Here is a 24,808-nt window from a genome sequence, read left to right as displayed (position 1 = left end):
CTGAACTAATCATTTCACACACGTGACTTTTGTTACATCAGATGCTTTATTATAAGTGGAAACATTCAAATACATTTGGCATGTTTACACGACAGTATATAATATCATTTCACAACATTAGTTTAATGTGCATGTATAAGATACTGTATATGAGCCTGAGGAAAAAGCGATGTTATTATACTCTTTCAAAAAGATTTTATACAGATATCTAAAAATATATAAATCATAATAGAAATATTACAGTGACATCATACACAATACAAATAGGCTACTATCCATTAGTCACATTCTAACTATCCATGGAATATGACAAATATGTGTCATTGTGTGTGTGTGTGTGTGCACTTTAAAAATAATAATGATGCGATGATTAATTCATCATCCATCAAAAGTAAACAAAGCAGAATTGTGTTTTTTTTTTAAAGATGTATGTAACAGGATATGAAGTTGCCTCTGAATGCACTGTGATAAAACTAACATATTTATATATTTTATATTATTTGCTAGTCCAGATTGGTTTCGAACTGTTGCACTTACTTGGGCTAAGAGGGGATGCTAATAAATGTTGGAGTTACGTGGAATGTGTTTTTTTGCTTGACACTTGAACAGACTGAAAGTCAACTATTTAAAAATCCTGCACTCCATGTGTTTTTGTTTTTTAAACTCTTAAATGCTATTGTCTGCTATTTAGTTCCAGATCGGACAACAACCTCTTTGGGCGTTTCTGAATTGCCTTCCAGGATATGCTGGATTACGTTGATCACCTTTTCATGGAACACTATATCCAGGTGGGCCAGCCCTCGGTACTCTGTAACATGGACGGGCTTCTCCTGCTGTCCCACCCAACGTTTGCAAAGACTCATGCTAAAGCTGTCCACTGTGTCATCCCCGTCAGCGTAAACAAAGTCCACTGGGTCTGCGTTGGGAAACTCCTCATCGTAAATGTATGTTACCGGAGTTGGAAGCCCCACGCCATACATACACCACACCTCAACACCAGGTGGGTGGAGATCACCAGTGAGGTTCTTGGTGTCCTCCCACATGTGCCTGGAACCAACAAGAGAATAAGGGGGTTGTGAAATGGAGTGGTACAAGGACCAAACCTTTAAAGCAGTAATAATCAATATTTTTACATTAATAATGGATCACATGACTACTTGTGAATGGGGTCATTCATAGTGACGAACCCTCAGAAAATTATCACCTGACTCTGCTGTTCCCCTCAGCTCTTGGGAACTTTATAGCGACCTTAAAAGAGTACTCCACCGATTTAGCATCGCACTCCTTTAACATAATCAGACTCACGATGGACAGTTTTAAAAGAAAAGGATCAAAATCGATGCAGCAGAACCAGAGATATCGTCTTTTTTATTCCATGCATTCTTCTTCCTTGTCAAAACAGGGTGCCTACATTGCCCACAATGCAACTCAACTCGATTCACTCAACTGTACAGATTCGGGTTTGTTATGCTAGTAGCTGCTAATGTAGCCTTGAGCTGCTAGCCTCAAGCAGAGATAAGAAGCGGGCTACAGAGGTCTGGTGAACTCACTTCTTTCTAACGCCACACCCCCAGATTTTTTTCATTTTTAAACTTGTAGTCTGCAACCTTTTTTTTTTTTTACATATGTAGTACTACTCCCCAAAACCTGTAAACAGACTTTGATGTGTAAAATCGTTCCCCTTTAAGCTCATTGTTTTGGTTGCAAATTAGCCTGCAAATTTACATTTTTGGTTCACTCTGGTTCATTGTCATTGTGTAGTTTTTGACCACAGCAAGCACCTGTTTTGCCCTAAAAACCCACTGTACACTACCTGCTCAGCACCAAACTGCAGACAGACAAAGTTAGAGACTAGCTGGTGAACATAGTGGAGCATTTAGCAGCTAATGAGCCAGATATTTCCCTCAGGAGTTGGTGGAGACAAAGCAGACCTAAAAAAAAGAGTGAATGTTGAACTTACATTTGCCAGGTGGCCAAAATCACAACTCTAAATGAATGCTAATGTTGCTCCATATCTGCTGGACGTGTAAATAGGAAACTGTTTGCCTACTAAACTTAAAATGTAATAATAATATGTTAGGGTTGTGGTAACAACTTGTTTCTGCTGCCCCAAGTGGCCAAACAATCAGTTATTGCAGGTTTAAAGCCCCTACTGTATGTGTTGGATTTGAACATTTCTGACTTTGGCAACTCCCAGTGACACCTCTGGATTTTTCTACAAACAAAAATGTTAGCCATCAAAATGATTTTAAAGATGCTCTAAACACATGAAAATTCTACACATGGGGGCTTTAAAAGTTTCTATCATTAACTGCTATTCCTCACAATAATGTGTGTACGCAGATGCAACCACAACGAAATAATGTCCTATATAACTATATATCATGGTGGAGGGACACATAATGTAGAGACTGCACACTTATCAACTCCCAAAGCAGTAATTTACATAACTGACCAGGCTCTCATGTGTCCCAAGAGGTAAAACTAAAGATTACCACTGCCATTATGTAGTCACTGTTCTGCAAATCATTAACATTTCCAAAGCATTTGAGTCAGTTAGATTGTTTCAGGAATACAGTACATCTAAAACTGAGGTGGGTAATAGCACAGCTTTTGTCAACCAAGGTCTTGTAATAACATTAAAGCTGTTAGTTACCAGCCGTCCTCAAAATTGATGTCTGTGAAGAGGCGCTGGTAGTCCTGGTTGGTGTAGTTAAAGGTCGGTGTGGAGATGAACACGTGGTCCTTTGGCCAGGCTTCCGCCGATGGCAGCATCCAGGGATTAGTTGTCGTCATCCTCTGCTCCTCGCGGATCTTGATGTTGGAAATCATCGGGATGCCGTCATTTTCACCTGCAATGAACAGCAAGTCAGAAATATGGGAGGGTTATAAATCACAGTTTCAGGTGCAAATATGAGAAGCAAGAATGTACAGTTTTGCAGGACATGCTTGATTAAATGGATCAAATATGAAATACTCAATCAAATCATGTGGTTGTTTCAATGTTCCCTGTGAAGTTTTGGATCCTCATTAGTAATAAAGACAACAGTTGTATTGTTATTGTTGTATTGACAGTGCCAGGTGCAGATCCATTTAGTATCCTCTTCTATTGTACTGTATTCTGTTCTAAATACTTTGCCATTACCTGACACCAGGACTCTAAGTGGTTTAACAGCTCCCCCCCATGGAGCTCCCAGGGAAATGAAGCCACTGACGTACTTGTCCTTCCAGGCCTGAGGCTGGTGGTTGAGGAAGTAGAGGACGTAGTGGCAGCCCATGCTGTGTCCCAGCAGGTAAACAGGCTGCTGGTATTGGTCGTACATCTCCTCAACCAGGTCCTGCAGCCTTGTGAAATACTCCGCATTTTCATCTGTGGGAGGGGGGACGACAGGAGGGTTGCAGGCAGGAACTTCCATAAGCACGTGTATAAATGTGTGTAATGTACAATCATTATCCTCCTCATCATCATCAGCAGCATAAATAATGATACAGAGTTTGGCCCGACTAAATCTGCGCTGTTCTCTATAGCTTTATTAATTTCTTTTGGTCAGAGGAGCTCCGCCACAAGCTCACAAAGAGTTTCCCCTCAGGGATCAATAGTATTTCTGATTTCTGATTCTGATTCAAACCCACTGTCCTGACATATTACCACCTTATAAAGTTGTAACTGTGTGACTAACATGCTACCAAACAGTTGCCTATTTATGCATCCAGCAGCCAAAAATTAGAAAAAAAAAATTTGTAATTATTTGGAGCTTTTTAGTGTCTTTCATTGTTTTGGTTTTACAGCCCACAACTTTACTGTTTTGGTTCACTCTCACTGCTCTCATCAACCTCGTATCCAGTCACAACAGGCAGCTGTTTTCTGATAAACCCACTGTTCATTACTTTTCCAGCACCAAAAGACAGACAGACAACATTAGCGACTCGCTGATGCACATAGTGGAGTACTTAGCTGCTAAAGGACCAGATATTTTCCTCAGGAGGAGAGTGAGAAAGAGAGAGAATATTAGACTTACATTTATCAGGTGGCCAGAAACACGACTCCAAATGAATGCTTATGTTGCTCTGTGTTTGCTGGATGTGTAAATAAGCAACAGATTTGCTTACATGTTCGCCATAATAACTTTATAAGGGGATAATACAGTGTGTCAATGTTGTGTTTACAGCTTGTTCCATTACCCACAAGTGGCAAATTTTTTAAAAAGAAAATCAATTGATGCAGCTTTAATATAAAAATATTGATTAGTGGAGCTTTAAAACAGTTTTTGTACAAAAGAGGCCAAAAGAGTCACACATTTATTTTTCGTTTTTACTTCATTCTGTTGTTTCTACTATCTCTAAACCGTCATAGCAATGTGCTGAACATTTTCATTTCCATATTCTCTAAAGATAAAAATACCACTGGCAAGTGTGTGTTATGACATTGTGCTAGATATACAACACAAAGCTCTTTGGCCATTTGCAGTGTGAGTGTGTATGTAAGGGTGCGTGTGTACTTTTGCCACTTACTAGGAGCTAGCCTCCAATCATACGGGGCTCCTCGGACCGTCTCATTTCGTATGTAGCCCATGTGGACCAAATGTTGCACCATAGTGTAAAAATAACCTGCAAAAAACAGCAGCAGACTCAATCAATGCCAGATGTCTAAATCAACATTGATTGGTACATAGCAGCTGAGCTACAAAGTGCATTTAAGGTATTTCATTAAGATATTTAGTGTAGGAATTAAGCACAGACCTACAGTGTACATCATTGCTTTCATGAAACCTTTTGGTATTTCTGTATTATTCAACAAAGAAATGCATGCAAAGATTACATAATCCACAAATCCCATATCCACCGGTACAGATGTATTTCTCTCACCAGCCAGTTTGTTATAGTCAAGAAACTCTATGGGATATGTCTGCCCAAATCCTGGCACCCGCACCTGCACCCCTGGTGAGTTGGATGACCGTCGAGTTGTCCTGTTGTAAACAAGTCTGGGGCACGCACATAGACATTCACTTCAGTCTAATTTTGCAAAAACATTCCCTAATGTGACTCTATTAATATCTAAAAAAGAACAAAAATATTGTGGTTCTGTCTGGTAGTGAGTGCTTAGACCAGACTGAGAGATTTAAGGCAGCATAAATCAAAAACAAAGTCCTGGACCCTTCATTATATACTGTAATATTGAAAGAGAAAATGTAAACATGACTGTAATCGGGATTCTCCACTCAAAATACAGGCGGGAGAACACCAGGGAAACAATGTTTGACCAAGGATCAGGAAATATTTTCCAAATGTGTAGCAACATCTGCTATCAATGGCAAAGACGTAGAGCAAAGGTATAGAGAAAATGATGTCATTAAGTTGCTTGAAGGTGAAAGGTAATACAGATAGAATATAGACATTAAAAGTCAGTTACCTAATGTTATCAATCCAGCAATCTACACCTATAGGCATGAACATGTTGAGGTCAATCCACAGGGGGAACCAGTGTTCAGTTTTCTTGTAACACATCCAGTGGACCAGTGTCGGCTTGTCTATCTTAGCTTCCAGACGATTCCCCAAGTTCCCTGGCACTGGACACACACACATACACACACATCTGTGAATCACAGTGCACGGTAAGCACACTGTAGGTCAGTGGGTCACAAGACCATACCAATCATATCAAATTCACTGGACTTTTCTCTAAAATGTGGGGTTTTCCTCTTCGGGTCTCCAACAAGTATTCAAATCAAATCTGCAAAGAGTGGAAAATCACTCTTTGGTGGACATATGCAAGCTGTGACAAGGGGCTTTACAATATGCACAGCATACGACACTCTCTATGCTTAGACCCCCTAATCAGATAAGGACACCTTTCACATAGGCATTTGATTTATTGTTAAAAATACTGGTTAGTGCAACTTTAAACAAGTATTATTGTGTAATCCTGTTTTATAAATACTATATTTTGAATGGTCTTATTTGCAGAAAAGAGCCAGAAAATTTAATTTGCTTAAAGTAGTTTTTCACCATCTTGCAGAATGTGTCACATTACAGTGGATCTAAAAAGTAAAAAAGTAAAGTGCGTAGTAAAATGTTTATTTTGACTAGCAGGTCCATGTTTCGTCAGATATTTGCAAGTGATTTCTCAACTTTTCAAAATGTGGAAAGTAACCCACCTTTTACACTTTGCACACCATATTGGCAAATACAACCATGTTCCTCGACTCTACCTTTTTGCCCTTGAACAAAATGTACTGTATCTATTTTTTGTCATAATGGTATATTTTCATAACAACCATTATAGACCAGAAACCCATACTCTTCTTTGGCTGTCCCACTTGGAACTGCGTGCATCCCAATTTGGACAATGACCTCTTGGCTGCAAACAATGAGGCATAATGAGAAAATGTCCTGCAGTGTCTTAAAATGAACAACAAAATGTGATTCCTAACAAGGGCAGTGATCACAAAACCTACTGTCTTGAATAACACATCAATTTAATCTTTGACTAGCATTATACTTTGCATATAAAAGTCAATGTGAAACATAGTGGCAGGAGCCACAAAAGTATACCGCAAGTTTGTTTAAAAACCTTTTATAACACCTAATATGTGTAAAAAGAAGATGAAGAAGAAGGATGTGCAGATGGTGCCGGTGTTTTTACTGCCCTATATCACAATCAGGGGCCCATGATAGCTTCTTTTATTGTCTTTTGATGTCACAGACACAGAGCTATTGGGTGAACATTTTATATTATGTAGTAATTTGAAGGCCAGCTATTGACACCGAGTTGATAACACTGGCATTTCACTGTATATTAGTTTGTATATGATTTGTTCACACACTTGTACAAATAAGTGTAACACCTTCTTCATGTTGCTTTAATTTTAGTCGATACACTACGGCAATGTCTGTCCGTATACCTGAAGCAGATTGAGAACATTTATGATTCTAAAACTTAAAGGGACACTCATGTATCCATCTGATCACAATACACTGTCAAGAAGAGTTTGGCTGAACTGGATCCTCAAAGGTTTAAAGAGTCATGTTCCTGGTTGACTAGTAGGCCTACAAGGACTGAGCTGGGGCCATTTTCACAAAGATATTTTACTGGTCTGAAGTCTTAATATTGCTCTTTCTCACAAACTAACTTATTTTAAGCCTAAAAAGTTAGCCACCCTAACAAATCTTAACTAGCAGCCATGTTTCCATGGTAACAATCAGTAACACTGATTTTAAAACCCATTTGCTGTCTTATGTCTTTTTAGGCCATGACCTAAAACAAAGGAGATCTAAAGTATAATATTGTACAAAATAATATTTCACTAAAAATTCAATGTTACAAATGAGAGGTAGAAGACCCAGACAAACTTCGGTGGGATAGTGTGGACTCACAGGTTCTGATTTCACACACTGTTATGGCTACAGCTGAAGTGTGGAGGGCCAGTGAATCACGTTTTGGCCCTTTGAGCCTAAAAAGTGTCAGTATGATCTAGATAAGCAGGAAACAAACAGCAAAATACAGGGTCAAATGTACAGAGTACAGTGTACAATCACACTGATAGCCTAGACATCAATACACAGTTAGTCAGATACAAAAATAAGCTGCTGTGCCTTTATTAACTCCTGCTCTCTCCCACTATCTGTGCAATGTGTACAGTTTTTAAAAGTTTTTAGTTTTAAAACATAGCCCTGCGACGAGTTGGCCACTGTCCAGGGTGTACCCTGCCTAAGGCCCAAAGTCACTGGGATAGGCTCCAGTCACCCGCGACCCCTAACGGGACCAAGCGGTAGAAAATGGATGGATGGATGGATGGATAGTTTTAAAACAGATTAATTTAACAGATCGGTAAATGCAGCAGGACCCACCTTAAGGCCCTAATCATGCCAGTTGCTGTATTGCACTTTAATGTAGATTTTCAAATAAATGAGTGGAGCTTTCAGGGCCCCTGTGGTAATCAAGCCTTAGTCCTTAAAGACATATTTTAGATTCTGTATATGCAAAAATAGCTGCACAGACAGTCTGACATCTAAGATTCTTAAAAAATAAAAAAAAGACTAATTAGCCTTCACTTACCGATAATGAGTGGTGGAGTGCTGTTGCTTGGTACTCTGGTTTTGGCGCTGGGCGGGAAGACAACGTTGACGATCCAGAAACCTGAGGAGGGATGAAGCTCCAGCAAAAAGACAACCAGCAGGACCGAGCAGAGGTTTCCCGCGGATCCCATGTTTCTTTCAAGCGACTGTGGTGTTGGACAGGGCTTTGTATCGGTCTGTCTGCTGCTGGAGGCGGAGGGAGAGGCGGGCCGGGCACAAAATGTGAAGTCAGACCGGTGGAAGCGTTATAATATTACCTGGCCTGCTGTAAAACTATTCACTCCTGGCCAACAGACTAATAAAAGACGGAATAACTTCTTAGCATGTTTGGCCTCTTTTAATCTTTGAGACACCTGGTTTATAGTAAGGATGATTAATCAAACTGTCATCAGCACACGCTCAAATAAAACGTGCAGCCAGGTTACCCATTGCCCTATTGATTCTCCCAAATCAGAATGTAAATGATTGACAAAGAGCGTTGACAAGGAAACATCATTTTTATTTATTTTTTTCTTAAATGTATATACATATCCAGCGTTTAACGTCACAGGCTAAGTAATGTGTTGTCTTTCGCTAATGACTTTTTTCGCTTTAAATTAACTTACCGTTTAAGTTCATAAAAAACCCAACAGATGTTGAAATTTAAATTGTGTAGTAAAAAAATTTGCATGAGGTCACTTCCTGCAAAGGCAAAGCTTCACTCCGCAGCAGAGTCCAGCTGTGAGTGGTGCTGCATTCAGGTTCCACGTAAACTCCACTTCTTTAAGACCGTTTGTGCGGATATAACGCTTAATAATTTGTAACAATAACATAGGCTGAGTTATCACATCATTATAACATACAATGCCACATTTGCCCTTTGGTAGTTTGTTTCACAAGCCAATGTACCCTACAGACTTTACTTTGCTGCGCATAGCCAGAATTAAGGGGGAAATATGCCATAAAATGTTTCTTTGTACCGATTAAAATCATGAATTGTTGCTAAGGCTTTCGTGCTCTGTAACCTCGAAATGTACCATTAAGGCTGCTCCTTATTGACACAGAATATGCTTTGTTGGATTGGTGGCGTTTTTTTGTTTGTTTGTTTGTTTTTTTTAATCTAGGCTAATTGTCTAAATTTCAGACAGTAGCCTATTAAAAGCAGCATGTTAAAACGTCGTCATATCTTGGCGTTACCATGGATACAGAGTAGCAACAGCGCTGCGGGCTTCACTGGCGCAGCACGTGAACTGGTTCTCCTGTCATAATTATAACATTTCATAACTGGTTCGTCTCGCGAAGTCTTGTTTGTTTCATGAGGCTGACAGAAAATACACTGCAAGGAAGTCTCAGAAAAAATATTTCTTAGCTACTGCTTTAGCAGTTTGACAGCCGGTAGGTCTATAACAACATGCTGACCTCTGTTAACCTCTTATGCGCCATGTGAGGTTACTACAGAGCACTGTAATTAGGGCACACGGCCATTGCCTCATGCAGCTTTCTACCTGGAATTGCCACCATTAACATGATAATGTGGGGGGATGTCTTCCTGATGTGTAGCCAGGTAATGGGCCTTTTAGACACACATCGATTCCCACTGCATAATAAAGGTTTCTAGTTAGATGTGAATGAATATTTACAATAGGCAATTTTCTCTGTTGCTCATAGCTATTGTAGTGTGACATGTGTACTGGTAATGTCAGATATAGGCAGACAGAAGCAGACATTAATTGATTAACCCACTTTCTGACTAACTGACCTTAGCAAAGGATCTCCTTGTGTTTTTCTCCAGCGTTGAACTTTCTTTTGTTATTTGTCAACCACACTTTACTGACTTTGTGTTTCTAATTGCCTCTGCAACCCCTCTTTTCAATCTGCATTTTCTTGAGAATGATTCCCTTTCCCTCACTCTTACATTTACAATACTTTCGAATGCAATAATCATGCTGGATAAAGTCATGCCTGTCATGTTTACCATTACAAACAATCCATAGTGTCTTTTTATACCTGTGTGTATTCTAAGTTTTTTTAAATTCTAATAAATATGTTACAACATAATTATGTTGACCGTTAAGGGCTCTGCACACTCGCACAATTGTTTTCAGTTATTCTGGTTGATTAATTAGACTTCTGCTCAGGTTGAAGGTGGACGGAGCTGTGTCCCAGTTTCTTACATACTAATTCTAAGCAGGTGTTGTGTTCACACAGGAAAAGTGACCAAAATGACTTTTACTAAAAAATGACAGCATGCATACTAAATCTGCTTGATTTGAAATGAAAGAAATAGGGTGAGTATTGTTAAAATGGGACACTTTTTTACAAGCACTTCTGGCAAAATGGGACACCATATATTTTGATTTTGAAAAAATTATGAAGAAATTAAAGAAGTCATTTCAACATTTTAATGTCTTCAAATAACAATGTAATGAAAATACATCAACACAATTGAGATAGGCCTACTTATGTGAAACATTCGAAAGTATTTAGCATTAATTTTGCCCTTTTCTTTTTTTAAATTCACAGGGCTTTCAAAACAATTTGATAAAAAACATCATGCTGAAATTACAAAACAATGCATAGGCCTACTGTTACATTAGTAATTTCAACATTTTAGTCTTTCGTTTTCCTTGAAAATAAATTCATTGCAAAGCTTAACTGTCCCAATTTGCCAGGTGTCCCAATATAAACCACGTCAGGGACATGTAGACTTCTACCCTACTAAATCATTTTATGGGGATGTTGGGAAAATTAAGGTTTGGGTGGGTTAGCAATAAGTATGTTAGGAGAATGAGCCAAGCGGTGGATAGTTTCCGTGATCCCCATAGATACATGTAATATATCTGTTGGAACAATATATTTGTTGAGAGAGGTAAAGTGGATATGGTAACTTTTTCAAAAAACACATTAGATTAGATTAGATTCAACTTTATTGTCATTACACAAGTACAAGGCAACGAAATGCAGTTTAAGTCTAACCAGAAGTGCAATAAGCAAGTGCAGGATATAAAGTGTGTGCATAAATGCAGGATAGACCAACATTATGAAAATATTTTACAAGTGGTACTATGGACATTATATACAGATGGCATTACTATAAACAGAAGTATACTGATGGATATGTACAATATTGAATTGGACTGGGCAGAACAGCAGTGCAATGAATATAAAGTAGTGCAATTTATGGAAATAGTTAACAGTGCAGTAGATGAGTTACTGCAGTATTCAGTTCATAGTACTGGAGTGCAAATGATGCAGTATATGTATAAATAAATAGTCCAGTAGTGCAAATGAACATGTGGTACATGTAGCAAAAACAATATAGCAGCATTTAAGTTAAGGTATATGAGGGGACAGTGGAATCAGCGGGGGGCAGAGTTCAGTAGGAAGACAGCTCTGGGAAAAAAGCTGTTTCTCAGTCTGCTGGTCCAAGGCCAGAGGCAACAGTCTCTGGGCGGGGTGAGAGGAGTCCTTAAGAAAGCTGCGGGCTCGACGCAGACAGCGTTTCCTCTGGATGTCCTCAGTGGCTGGAAGTGGAGTCCCTGTGATGCGCTGGGCAGTTTTCACCACCCGCTCCAGTGCCTTGCGCTCTGCAGCAGAGCAGTTCCCATACCAGACTGTGACACAGCTGGTTAGGATGCTCTCTACTGTGCAGCGATAGAAGTTCACCAGGATAGCTGAGGACAGTTGGTTCTTCTTCAGTGTCCTCAGGAAGAAGAGGCGCTGGTGAGTCTTCTTGACCAGGCAGGAGGTGTTGGTGGTCCACTGGTTAACTAACACTACTTCAAGTAACTACTCCCAGTAACCACCCAATTCATGTATATAAAGTAATCGATTACATTACCCATTCGATATTTATTCTTTTTCACTAGTTGTATTTGTTTTCAAATTACAGAAACACTTGACTTGTATATAGACATTGTATGTTGTTGGTCATTGTTGCTTTTTATACATGTTTAAATAGACACCTTTTTTCACCTACTTGTATGTACATAATAGTTCTGTGATTATTTGTACCTATCTTTGTTCAGCTTTGTTGTCCTTATTTTCAGCTGTATATCTATTTCTAGCTTCCTGTAAATTGTTCTTGGAACTGTGTGTCAAATTCCTTGTATGTGTACACATACTTGGCCAATGAAGCTGATTCTGTTTCTGATTTCTCATGAGCCTGAGGTCAAAGATTTCAAAGATTTTTCATTCAAGTTGTTAAAGAGGCATTCCAGAAAAACAACAACAATGTATGTCAATTAGATTTATGTGGGTTTCTGTGGTTCTGAGAGGCAATAAATAGGTTGATTGAATTGCAAACCAGACATTGGGCACTGAAAGCTAACAAAAAGAAAAGGTGACCACTGCCAACTAGAAAATAATACAGCACAACATATTTTCAGCGTAAATTGTATGTGGAGAAAGAGACAAAATCTAACAAAAATGCAAAGACAATAAAATAAGCAATTTAAGTGTAAAGCAGCTGTGAACATCTTAAGATAAAAACAAAGGCAGACTGGCTCAGTTAAAAGAACATAGTAGCCTAATTAGTGGGAAACTGAATCCACCAAAGCAGGTTCAAACCCTGTGGTTAAAATATATATTTAATATCAAAATAAATACACTCTATGGTTCAAACACACGTTGTAGTTGACTTGCCAACCGTCAGGAGGAGGGCGCTGTGACAACACATTGTCCAGGATCCTACAGAAGAAGCTGGCTAACACGGAAGTGGGCGGGACTTCGGGTCTGTAGAAGAAGAAGCTAGCCGCTAGCCCCCCGGTGCTGCAGGCTTTGGTTCTGTCTCTAGCCGATCAACATGGTCCAACTGGTGGGTTCACTCCGAAAAGAGCTTGCTGACTCCCTTTCCACCTGCAAAGTGCTGGTGGTGGGAGCGGGAGGGATCGGCTGCGAGCTGCTGAAGAACCTCGCCCTCACCGGCTTCAAAAACATCGAAGTGGTCCGTCACACTGTTTGTTTGTGTGTGTGTGTCTGTTAGCTAGCTAGCTAATCATGCTAGGTCTTTGTGCTCTCACAGACTGCGCCTGGAGGTGTACGGGCTCGGACTAATTCCTGAGACGTGGCATTCAAAGAAGTAAAACATACGACTGTGGTGGTTTCTTGATACCCACTCCGTCCCCGGGTGCATAGTTAAGTGGACAGGCCCGGGTATCAAGTAGTAAAAATATGAACCCTGTCGTAGCAATGTAGCTGGAGCATTTGGCGCCATTAACACTGCTAAGTTAGCTAGACAACTTCTTTGTAATGTGACGGCTGTCTAGCCGGTGGGCTGGCTAACTACCTGCACAGACTCACTTGGACACCGCTTTGTTTAGTTGTGCCTATTTTTATTATGCTGCAAATATTATCACGAGGTATAGTGATGATAGACGGGTGCGCAGCGCTTGTTATTAGTTGTGTATGTTTGTGATTTCGAGGGTCAACCGGCAGATGTTTTGAGCTGAGCATTTGTGACTGTCCCTGGATCGCAGAGACCTCTAAGGGTCCTTGAAGGGTGCTGGTAAACTGAGTAATAGGTTAATATTCCACATTTTTTCCTTTCCTTTTGAAAAGCAGCAGTACATGTATGGACGACTTCGGGTAACTTAGTTAACCAGTTAGCGTCATTGAGATATCTTTTCCAAGAGAGAGCTAAGAAAAAGACACATTTATAGTCAAACAACCAGAATACAAGAACAACACATCTGAAGCCAGCCAACCAACAATCAAGCGTCAAATGGAATAATAACAACCACAAGTGTCATAAACATCAGATAGTAAGGCCTTAAACTCTCAAAGGGAACTGAAAGACTATACAGTAGCAGGAGGGCAGTTTGTCCTTAAGTCCATTTAAAATGTGCATTGTACTTGAAACTAGTTCTGCCACAATTAGCATGTACATTTGGAATATCTAAGGTAAAGTAGTTATTTGAATGTGTACTGTAGTTAAATGAGAGAAGGCATGTGAGGTAGTTTGGCAGCTTTAACAGTAGAGCTCTTGAGATGACTATGAGTAAGAGGGTTGACTGTTTTGGCTGAGGTTTCACACTGTTTTTACAATCCTTTGTCACAACAAAAGCCACGAGGCTCCATGATTCATAATTTTGGAGTGAACCCTCTTGAATGTTCATCTTTAAAGAATCGATGGTGCTGATCACAGTAAAGGACGGCATATGAACCCAACTGAGTGGGTAGTTAAAAAATGGACAAATACAACCACAAGATGACCAAGGACCTCCTTGCGGCACTGACCCATTTTAACATTTGTGGAGAATAATCTAATTAATCTAGTGGATTTGTCCCTATGTATCATCATGTGTACATGCAGATATTTTTAGAACTGTTATTTAAACAAAATTGCTATGTCAAAAGCTGTGAAAGTGCTTGTTGATTGGAGTTGGCTGTCGTATATCACGTCATACATACATTTAAATGTACATATACATGACTGACATTACAACCCTATTGATTTCGGCAGATTGACTTGGACACAATTGATGTCAGCAACCTGAACCGTCAGTTCCTCTTCCAGAAGAAGCATGTTGGCAAGTCTAAAGCACAGGTATGTAAACATCAGGGAACTGACCTCTGTCACTGGTGGCTGTACCCATTGTTGTTAATCTTGTTTGAGCTAACACTGTGTTATGTTGAACACCCTGAAATATGTGTGCGGTCTGTATCACCACACCGTAGACTATATCTTTTTCTGCGTGCTGTTATTGTACGTTTCTGATTCAGTCAGTTACTTTGTTCCTGTTGTTTTGCAGGTGGCCAAGGAGAGCGTCTTGCAGTTTTGTCCCACTGCAAATATCATTGCCTACCATGACAGCATCATGAAGTGAGTTTCTTTGTGTTTCTTGTTCCGTTTTATCCATTTAATAAATCACAGAGTTTTATCAGACTGACACGCAGACTTGATGGTTGTCCTTTTGATTTGGAACTGATTGTTGTCGTCCCCCCCAACAGCCCTGACTACAACGTGGAGTTCTTCAGAAAGTTCATGCTGGTGATGAATGCTCTGGATAACAGAGGTGATCTCACTAAGCAGACATTTTTTTGTTACTCCTAAATGCCAACACATTCAAATAATGAGGTAAATAAAATACTTTCTGTCTCTGTAGCGGCCCGTAACCATGTGAACAGGATGTGTTTGGCAGCAGACATCCCTCTGATAGAGAGCGGCACGGCTGGATACCTGGGACAAGTCACAGTCATCAAGAAGGTAGAACATGCACGTCTTTGTTGTTACTTGTTAAAACATCCATTGCATAGATTTCCTATCCAGTAAAAGGTTGAAGGGCAGCGATAACCCTCCCCACTGTGCCTCTCTGTGTCTCTGTTGCCCTTTTTTCCTGCTTTTATTCCTTCCTCTCCCCACTCTCTGCGTTCCCCCAGGGAATGACCGAGTGCTACGAATGCCAACCTAAGCCTACCCAGAAGACCTTCCCAGGATGCACCATAAGAAACACACCATCTGAGCCCATTCACTGCATCGTCTGGGCCAAGTATCTCTTCAAGTAAGGCTCATTCTCATCATAACTAAGTACTAGTATCATTCTAGTGGACTACAATTCAAACATAGGCCCATTTCACAGTAATCACTCACTAGACTGGCCGTGCACATGTTTGAAAACAATGAGTAGTAATGTATAATTACAGATTATGCTGCTACATGCGAAAACACCCTTTTGATATACAAGAGAGGCCAGTATGCTGTGTTCTAATGGTCATCTTGTATTGTTTGCCACTATAGTCAGCTATTTGGAGAAGAGGATGCAGATCAAGAGGTGTCACCCGACACAGCGGACCCAGAGGCTGCATGTGAGTGAGAGCGTGGCATTGCATTTGTTTCACAGTATCTAATGAGGTATATTCACTCCATTTGTGACAGCAGTTTTTAATGCTGGATAGTGTTCCGGGTAGAAATACACAAGCACTCTACACTGTGAAATGTGTGTGTGTGTTCTGTAAACAGGGAATCCCGAAGAGACGGCAGCTCGCGCCACAGCCTCAGAAAAGGACGGGGACATCAAGCGAGTCTCCACCAAAGAATGGGCCCGCTCTACAGGATACGACCCCGTCAAAGTCTTCAACAAGGTACCAGTCAGACAAATCAAACTTGTAGTTCTGTGTCAGAAATTCAGATGCAGACTTTGTAACAACTTACAAGTGTGTGGGGTATTCAAACTTCCTGTTTATATAACAAAGGTGCATAGAATGACTTATTTGGGCCACACATGTGGTTATAAACTGTTTATCCACATAGGGGTAGTAAAGCCAATGTGATGCTTGAGCAGGAGATTTATAAAAAAAAAAAAAAGGTCCCTGCTGATGTATGTTTATTTACTACATTTTCCATTGCTGCAAAATCAGAGCGTTGCAGCCCATAGTTTGCTTATTCTTAATATAGGTCAAGAATGTAAGATGCAAAATTAGTTTACACAGACTGATGGATAGTTTCCCCTTTTTTAGCTGTATTTATAATTCAGCTCTTCTACCTCAAATAGTTGACATGGTAGTGTTTGAAAGTTTGGACTGCGTGTTGTGCTTTGCAGTGGAAGAACACGAGGAATGCTCCTTATGTTTCCCATTGTCGCATACTTTGCTCATGTCAAGTCACAAGGGAAAAATGACAACTTTACATCCAAATAACAGCACTTAATTTTGTGTTGATTGCTGTGCTGTGTACAGGCTGATCAGCCGAGCTTGTGGAAATTCATGCACAGCTTTATTCACTGCCACTACCTTGACCTGTGACAGGTGAAGACTGTTATTGGGATTAGTTATAATCCGGATAGGTTTGTTTTGATTTCATAGATTTGCACTAGTTGTGTCACGTAGTAACTGTAAGGTGCTTACTCAGCTCTAGTAGCTTGTAGTGCAGGAGGATTTCATTTAGACAGCATAGCCTCTACCATCTGTCCAATACTTGAAACAGGTTCTGGCTTATTTTAAATTGGATTAGTCTTTTCTCGTTTGACCTGTCTAATTTATTGCAGTTTGTCTTGCTGGAGACAAGCCGAAGCACCTAGTAGAACATGAATACCAGTTTTCACGAGTTATAGACACAAAACATAAATGGTATTGATCATTTAGGGTGCGAAACTCTCTAGTCTCATCCATGGTGTATTGTTAAAGCTTTTGTGTTGGGGGTAAAAATGTTGGATTTTTTTATCGATAGGGGCAGGTTTTCAAAGTGGCTCATACATGTGCTTTACTTTTTAATAATACTTTAAAAAAAAAAAAATTTATTGAACATATAGCAGTTTGAGTGATTTATTCAGCACTGTGTTAGTATATTATCACCACAGATCTAGATTCTACAGTAACAAGCTTGGTTCTGATTGGCTCTCCTCCCCAGCTTTTCAAAGATGACATCATGTACCTGCTTACCATGGACAAGCTGTGGAAGAAGAGGAAAGCTCCTACACCTCTGGACTGGCAGCAGCTAGAGAACAGTGGTATGTCTGTTTTAAATATTTATGTGAGAGACAACTTCAGCTTTTGGTTAGATGAAGTTTGGAGGCTTGTTTACTGCTTGCTCGTCTCATCTCCTCCCTGCACTGCCAAAATTGGCTCCAGCAACTGCTGTTCTAATGAATCAGCAATCGCACGCTTAAAATCACACCAGCAAGACATGAAGCTTGGAATGGTATTGTAGCTATATGTGATGTTTTTCTTTTAAAATAGCTAAAAATGTCAGGAAGATACTAAGCTAAACTCCCATTTACCTTTTTAGGGTGAGCAGAAGATTAAGAAAAACAGAATAGAACCAGGTGTGTAACTACATTTATAAGCACAGAAACATAAATACATGTATGACGTGCCATGAGACGAGACGTGAGAAAAATTGAATCACCGAAGAATTAGATTATCCTCTGAATCAATTCACAAATGAAATAATAACTTTGCTATGATGAAACAGAGGAGACGAGCTCTGTTGCAAGCACACAAAACACTCAAGTGTAATTGCAACATAGTTTAACAAGTCCCGATTTTCAATGATGACAAGTGCTTGGATGAATCTCCAGGGTAAGAAATAGCTCCACGTGACTCGTACAATAAATAGCAGGTTTTAGAGCAGCTGTTTTCAGGTGGTTACTGCAGTGCACTGCATGATAACACTGGAGGGATTTACTCATGTTTTTTAGTCTGCTGCTGCTAAGCCAACTGTCAATCAAACTTTAATCAAAGTCTCTGTCTGCACACTTCCAACACGCCATTGAGGTAAACAACTTGCTGTACAGTGGAAGAACACTCGCACCGTGCCAGTGTGTCTCGACTGCTCACAGCCGTTCATAGCATGGCTCAGCGTGACTACCTCCTCATCCGTATTTATTTGTGCGTCCCAGCATGTCCTCAGGAGGAGTCTCCAGGTTCAGGCTTGAAGGACCAGCAGGTTCTGGGTGTTTGGGGTCACTGCCAGCTGTTCCAGCACAGCGTGGAGACTCTCCGCTCACAGCTGCAGGAGAAGGGAGAAGGAGCCGCGCTGGTGTGGGACAAGGTAACACATAAACACACTGATCTCCATCAATGTTTGCATACTTGCTATAAGAATGAAAAGAGAAAATATACATGTATTGATGAATACACCGTTCTTCCAGAAAACACTGAGAGATACATACGTATTTGTCTTTAATTGTAAAAATTCAAAAGGGTTCCAAAGAAAAGAAGCTGAGGTTTGTTAACCACTTCAGGGATGTATATTGCTAGAGAATACACAGCCGTAGTGAAATGTTAGTGACACACAGATACATGAACTGTGTTTTTAATGGTTCGTGTGAGTTTAGTGCCTTCATTGCCTCCTCCTCATCCCCTGTCAGGATGACCCTCCAGCCATGGACTTTGTTACCGCAGCAGCCAACCTACGTATGCACATCTTTAGCATGAACATGAAGAGTCGCTTTGATGTAAAGTGTAAGTTGGTTGTCTTGCATCTTTTCAACAGGAAATTGGTTACACTGGAAACAAACTATAATGTAGAATTTGCTGTTTTATTTAATGAATATATTGTACTTGATCTAAATTAGTTATCTTAATTCCATTATACAGTTGTAGTGCACATCCACATTCAGATAAATGTCTCTGTTTTTTTTGTTGATTTTGTTTTTCAGCCATGGCAGGTAACATCATCCCAGCTATTGCTACAACCAACGCTGTCATCGCTGGACTCATCGTGCTGGAAGGGTTGAAGATCCTGTCTGGGGAACTAGAATCCTGTCGCACGGTTAGTTGAACTACCAAGTGCCCATGACTGGTTAGGTTAGTCCACCAGGCAATTGTCAGGACCTGGGTGTTTGCCCAGGGTTAAAACATTTTACAAACATTAATTTTACTTTTCCAGTTGGATTAAAAGTCCAGGTTAAAATTGGATTTCCAAAGTCCTCCCTCTGTGCCAAAATGTATTGTATGAGTTTACCTGAAGTCAAGATGAGGCTTCAGCAGACTGAGTTAGACAAATCGTGGTAGCTGCCCTGTTGTTTGCTGACATAGTATGCCCCACATATTGTTTCTGGTTTCTGCAAAGGAAATTAAACGTTTTGATATAATTTGCCATTCTCAGTTTAACATGGGACTAAACCAAGTATCTGAAAGGGGCTTGTTAATATTGTTGCTTACATGCTTTGACCCAAAACCGCGTCACTTGAGAAACTGAGTTCAGAGCAGCCAGCAACGTTGTGTTTCCACATTTCATGTTTTTGTTTGCCTCTTCTCCAGATCTTCCTGAACAAGTGTCCCAACCTCAGGAAGAAGCTTCTGGTCCCATGTGTCCTGGACCCGCCCAGCACCAACTGCTACGTCTGCGCCAGCAAACCTGAAGTCACAGTCAAGCTCAACGTCCACAAAACCATGGTCCTCTCTCTGCAGGACAGGGTAATATGATGAGCTTGTTTTTGCACCTACACCAACCTGCCACAATGAAAGTAATGTTGGCGTCATTCATTCACAGAAATCCTGAGCAGCACTGATCAGATTTAAAGCAAGAGTGCGGGACTTTTACATATAAATGAAGGTCTGTTACTTTCAAGCCCTTGCCAAACAAGTTCACGCAATGCTGATTAAGCCTATCACCGGCAGGTAAATCTCTCTGTATTTTGCAGTATACAGAGTTTTTAAATCTGGTGTCTGTGGCGACATTCCCACGCTGGTGCACTGGTAATGATGCATTTTACTCAAAGCAGTTGCGCCAATAAAGCCACTTGAATTGAAACTGAACAGAGTTGACGCAGCTGTCTCTGCATGGCTCTGGAGCAACCGTAGTGACGGAGTAGGCTACAGCAACTAGGAGTAAAACCTAAGAAGCGTCCAAGAAAGGTTTCTGATGCTCCAGATAAAAAGAAACTCTGCCTTCAGAGGAAGGATTACAGTCATAAAAAGAAAGTGATCAATGGCGAGGACAAACATGGATAACCATTGGTGTAGCTTTAGCCTTTCCTTGTTGGAGAGCGCTGAGAGAAGAGACTGAGGGCAGACACAGATGTCATGTTACTGCTCTTGGACAGGTTGGTAAAATATTTGGAGTAGGCTCTGTAGCTATTACATTTCCTCTACCTAAATAATGGATTATTGTCTTGGAACTGTGGAAATTTCTCTGTATTTTTGTAACTGTCTCTGAACACAAGCCTGGGGCGAGCTCACTGTAGACATACATCATAAGCATGCATCAACAGTGTTTGTGTAATTACTCTCACTGCCAGAAGGGGGAGACAAAAGTTCTGCACTCCAGCTTTAAAGTATTAAAAGTGTCCTAATGGGACACCACAGCTTCAGTTAAAACGTTTTTCCGGGTCGTAGCTCCCACATGTTTTGTCAGAAAATATGGTTGCACCCAGATATTCTTACTGCATTCATGGATGGTTGTCTATTTAATCTGTCTTTGTGACCTGGCAACACCAAATAAGGTACATAGCCTGAGGAGCCTGAGAAAAGCCTGTATTTCATGTACCATATAATCTACAATACAGTACATAATTGGTGGGAGGGGGTTATTGTTGTTGGTTTATAAATGTTGACTCGACTTGTCATGTTTACTATTGCCATAATTGTTGTTGACTTGATATTTTTGTATGTTTTATCAGATCTTGAAGGAGAGGTTTGGCATGGTGGCTCCGGATGTTCAGATAGAGGATGGAAAAGGGACCATCCTCATCTCCTCAGAGGAAGGAGAGACAGAAGGTCAGGAAGGGGGGGGGGCGGTAGTAATGCATCACAATTAATGCGTTGAAGTACATAAAGAAAGGAAGCGGGGCAGGAAAAATGGGGGTTAAAGAAGCTGAAAGAATGACAAAAAATATATGAGCTGGGAGAAATGCAAAAAAGTAGAGACTGATTATTTGGGTGATTTGTGGTTTGGTGAGAATGAAAAGTGAAGTGCAGTGATTCTTCATTCGGACAGAAGAGGGCGCTGTGGTAGCTTCTGTCAATTAGTCCATAGTTAAAACACATACTGGCCAGACAGGAGGGGATTAAAAGAGCATTTAGTGAATAGCATCTCTGTTGACACAGTTAGTGAGCTGTGCCTCCATGCTCTGTTTTGCAAGCGTGCTACAAACGCTTACTTGTTTGTAAGGTGTGGTTAGGTGTGTGTAACTCCCATCCTGTCTGCTCCTCCACAGCCAACAACAGCAAATTTCTTTCTGATTTTGGGATCCGTAACGGCAGCCGTCTCCAAGTTGATGACTTCCTCCAAGACTACACACTCCTCGTTAATGTCCTGCACACGTATGTACCTCTGTGAATGAAATACATAGTGTACAGTTCAATGTTTAATTCCTCATGTTTTATTTTTATTGTGACTCAAGTGAACAAAACTGTGTGTGTGTCTTCATTGGCAGTGAGGAACTAGAGCGGGATGTGGAGTTTGAGGTAGTAGGCGAGGCCCCAGACAAAGCTCCGCCCCCTCAGACTAAGCAGGAAGATGTTAGCAGCATCACCAACGGCAACAAGGACTCCGCCCAGCCATCCACCTCTTCTAAAGGTCAGCAGGAGAGAGTCTTTTATCTAAGTTCACATCACGGTGGTGCTGATTTTGTGTGGTCGTGTCTCTATGTTAAACACACTGAGAAGGAATGTCTGTGCTGTACTGTATTATTGCTACAGAGTGTTTGTTTACTGCCCTTCATTTTTTGTATTGATATCAGAATTCGTTGAGATTTGTGAATTTGAAGGTTTATCAGCTCATCACCAAGACACTGCACAGCGGTTTGTAATACTCCGAGACAGGATTTACAACTCTGGAAAGTTATTACAGCGACAAATATGTTATCTTTCATTGTGACGATCGCGATGTAAACAATAGAAATACAGCCTTCACGTTACAAACTAATCCACCAGGATGTGCTCTTGCACGTATTTGATTGGCCAACACAGCGTTTTCCATTGCATTGCAGGGAAGGTTGAGCCAGGTTCAACTTTTTTATTTGAGGAGACCTCTTTGTTGGCACTCCTGCTGCGTCGGCAGACTAGTCTCATTCAAATAAGGGTGGGCCTGCCTTTTTTTTTTTTTTTTTTTTTTTTTTTTTTTTTTGCTATTGTGAATTTGAATGCAGCCTAAGTCACAAACTTAGACACTCTGTCTAGCAGGCTGCATGTTCTCAATAAGGGGGGAGTTGGCCATTGTCACTCCAGTTCTACAGACCTTTGCCATCTACAGAAACAGTTTGAACACTTTATCAACAGAATAAATTATGGCGGTTTGCTGCCACGCACAGTTCATGGCTATCATGCGCTATCAGGGTATTGGTGTGCAGCTGTAACTTTACTTGTCAGTAGGTGGTGCAGGTTGGCCTGAACTGCAGTTGTAGAGCTGCAGGTTTGGAACTGCAGCTCTGCAATTGGATGATATTCGCTGGGCCTGACTTGAGTTGCTTTGCTTCCAGTGACATCACTTAATTTATCTTTAAGATAACAAATCTACAACAACACAAAATCATAGCTCAGAATGTTAATTTGAGGTTTCCATCTGTGTCAACCCACCTTGACGTGAATATTTGATCTTAGGTGACCTTTTTGAATGTTTTTGAACTTTATTAAAGACTCAAATTTCAATCGCTTGTTTGTTTTGAGGGTTAGTGCTCTTGTTTTTCTTCTTAGTGCTGTTTCTTTTTCATCTATGAACGTTGTTGTCCACCATCTTTCAGCTCCAGCAGAGGAAGACGACCTCATGATTATTGACTCTGATGAGGGGGAAGGGGCGTCGTCTAGCTCTGCAGCAGCAGCGACCAGCGGCAGCAAGAGGAAGCACTCAGATGCAGAAACTGGCGAGACCTCCACCAAGCGCCCACGGACGGACCAATCAAGTGCAGCAGCTGCCCCCACCGACAATGATGACGATGACATAATCGCTCTGGACTAACCCGTCCTCCCTGGTCTCCTGAAGGACTGAGAACTCTTTGAACGCTTGTCATTTTGACTCAAGACTGACAGTAGGCTTAAATAAAACACCTCTTTTATGAAGAACAATTTAATGCCCTGGTTCGTCTTTCGTCACTTCCTCCCCTGAACTCTGTGTTTGTGCTTTCATACTCCCTCTGCTCTCTGACATGATGCTGTAAATAGATTCTACATTTTAAAAAGTTTTGAAAAATACATTCAACTTCTTTTGTTATTTTTATTAATTTCTGGTCCTGGTAAAATGCTTCTCTTGATGGTTTAAAAAAAGTGCTTTTTTGTATTTTTTTATAAACGTATTGTATTTCTCATGCTACACAAGTCAGGGTGTGTTTGTGCTTTGTGGTCAGGTTACAAAAAAAAACCAAACATTTTCTTGGGTTGTAATATTGATCTCAGTCGTGGTGAAGGGACGGTAACAGACAGACCCAGGAGTCTGCGGCTTGTGGTACTCTAACCAGGGTACCTGTGTGTAGGTGCTGTTGATGTCTGTGATCATCTGTGGGTTGGTATAGCACAGAGGCACTGACGGAGAGTTTGGCCACGTTGTGCCATGGGGCGTTAGTTTGCTACCTCTTTTCTAGAACTAACATGTTTTGGCTGCAAATACGTAAACATACCCTCCGTAACACCGCCACAGTGAGGCGTCCAGCTCTTAGAGAGAAAGTTACTCAGAAACGGCCATGGTGCAGCACCGTGGAGCTAACATGGCTCCCTGTGAAACTGCGCTGCATGCTAAAGGCTCTGGCTAAGCACAAGCCCGGCTTCGATCCAGGCTAGTAGTAGTTTAATGTAAACATGTTCCAGTTGCTTTTCATTAGTATGACTTGGTTCTGTTTGAGCGAAGAGGTCACAGTTTGTTTAGACGGTTAAAGACAGAACCAGAGACGGAGTAGCGGTTTGACCAGAACCAGTCATTCTTTTTCATACTGCAGAGGTTAATCTGATGGCAGTGGAGTCCTGCACTGAAATAACATAAGAACCACTGGTACAAAGTGTAGCAGTTGAGCTGCAGTCTTCTCCAGTCTAACCCCTGTTTCAGTGTCCATAATTTCACATTTTCATTGAGCTCTGACTTCTTGTTGAAAGGCTATGAGAGCCCTTTGGACCAATTTGGTGAAGACAATAAACTAAACAAATGCAGAGGCTTCTTGTGTTGTCTTATTTGTCTCTTTCATGTTGGTACAAAGTCCTCAGAAATACAATAATTTTTGCACATTTGGAATATATTACATATCCATTCCATTATAAAGACTGTATAGGGGAAATAACCCAAGCAGATGTTTTCAGTTGATGGCCAGTTTATATAGTTTTGGAATTTTAGACAGCAAGTTAAGAGACATCAACACACGATAGCACTGAACTCATGAAATTTCAG

General features: G+C 40.7%; 2 protein-coding genes across 2 annotated transcripts; one reads left to right on the top strand and one right to left on the bottom strand.

Moving 5' to 3' along the window:
* Window positions 1-27: 27 nt before the first annotated feature.
* On the bottom strand, window positions 28-8,519 carry lcat (lecithin-cholesterol acyltransferase). Its single transcript, XM_044194652.1, has 7 exons — window positions 8,057-8,519; window positions 5,411-5,567; window positions 4,867-4,982; window positions 4,513-4,608; window positions 3,146-3,370; window positions 2,657-2,852; window positions 28-1,047 (listed from the first exon to the last, which is right to left on the bottom strand). The coding sequence occupies exons 1-7, from the start codon at window positions 8,205-8,207 to the stop codon at window positions 684-686; spliced, it is 1,305 nt and encodes a 434-aa protein (XP_044050587.1). The 5' UTR covers window positions 8,208-8,519; the 3' UTR covers window positions 28-683.
* A 4,248-nt stretch (window positions 8,520-12,767) lies between these two features.
* uba2 (ubiquitin-like modifier activating enzyme 2) lies at window positions 12,768-24,573 on the top strand. The gene is made up of 17 exons (XM_044192489.1): window positions 12,768-13,000; window positions 14,519-14,602; window positions 14,808-14,878; window positions 15,007-15,071; window positions 15,162-15,262; window positions 15,436-15,557; window positions 15,794-15,861; window positions 16,016-16,137; window positions 17,402-17,501; window positions 18,393-18,544; window positions 18,864-18,957; window positions 19,155-19,267; window positions 19,759-19,914; window positions 21,120-21,216; window positions 21,657-21,762; window positions 21,876-22,018; window positions 23,181-24,573. Exons 1-17 carry the CDS (start codon window positions 12,860-12,862, stop codon window positions 23,393-23,395), a joined length of 1,950 nt encoding a protein of 649 aa, XP_044048424.1. The 5' UTR covers window positions 12,768-12,859; the 3' UTR covers window positions 23,396-24,573.
* Window positions 24,574-24,808: the final 235 nt, after the last annotated feature.

Source organism: Siniperca chuatsi, linkage group LG4 (genome assembly GCF_020085105.1).
Source record: "Siniperca chuatsi isolate FFG_IHB_CAS linkage group LG4, ASM2008510v1, whole genome shotgun sequence".
Lineage (NCBI taxonomy): Eukaryota > Metazoa > Chordata > Actinopteri > Centrarchiformes > Sinipercidae > Siniperca > Siniperca chuatsi.
Note: the sequence above shows the minus strand (reverse complement) of the source record. Positions and strands in the feature narration are given on the sequence as shown.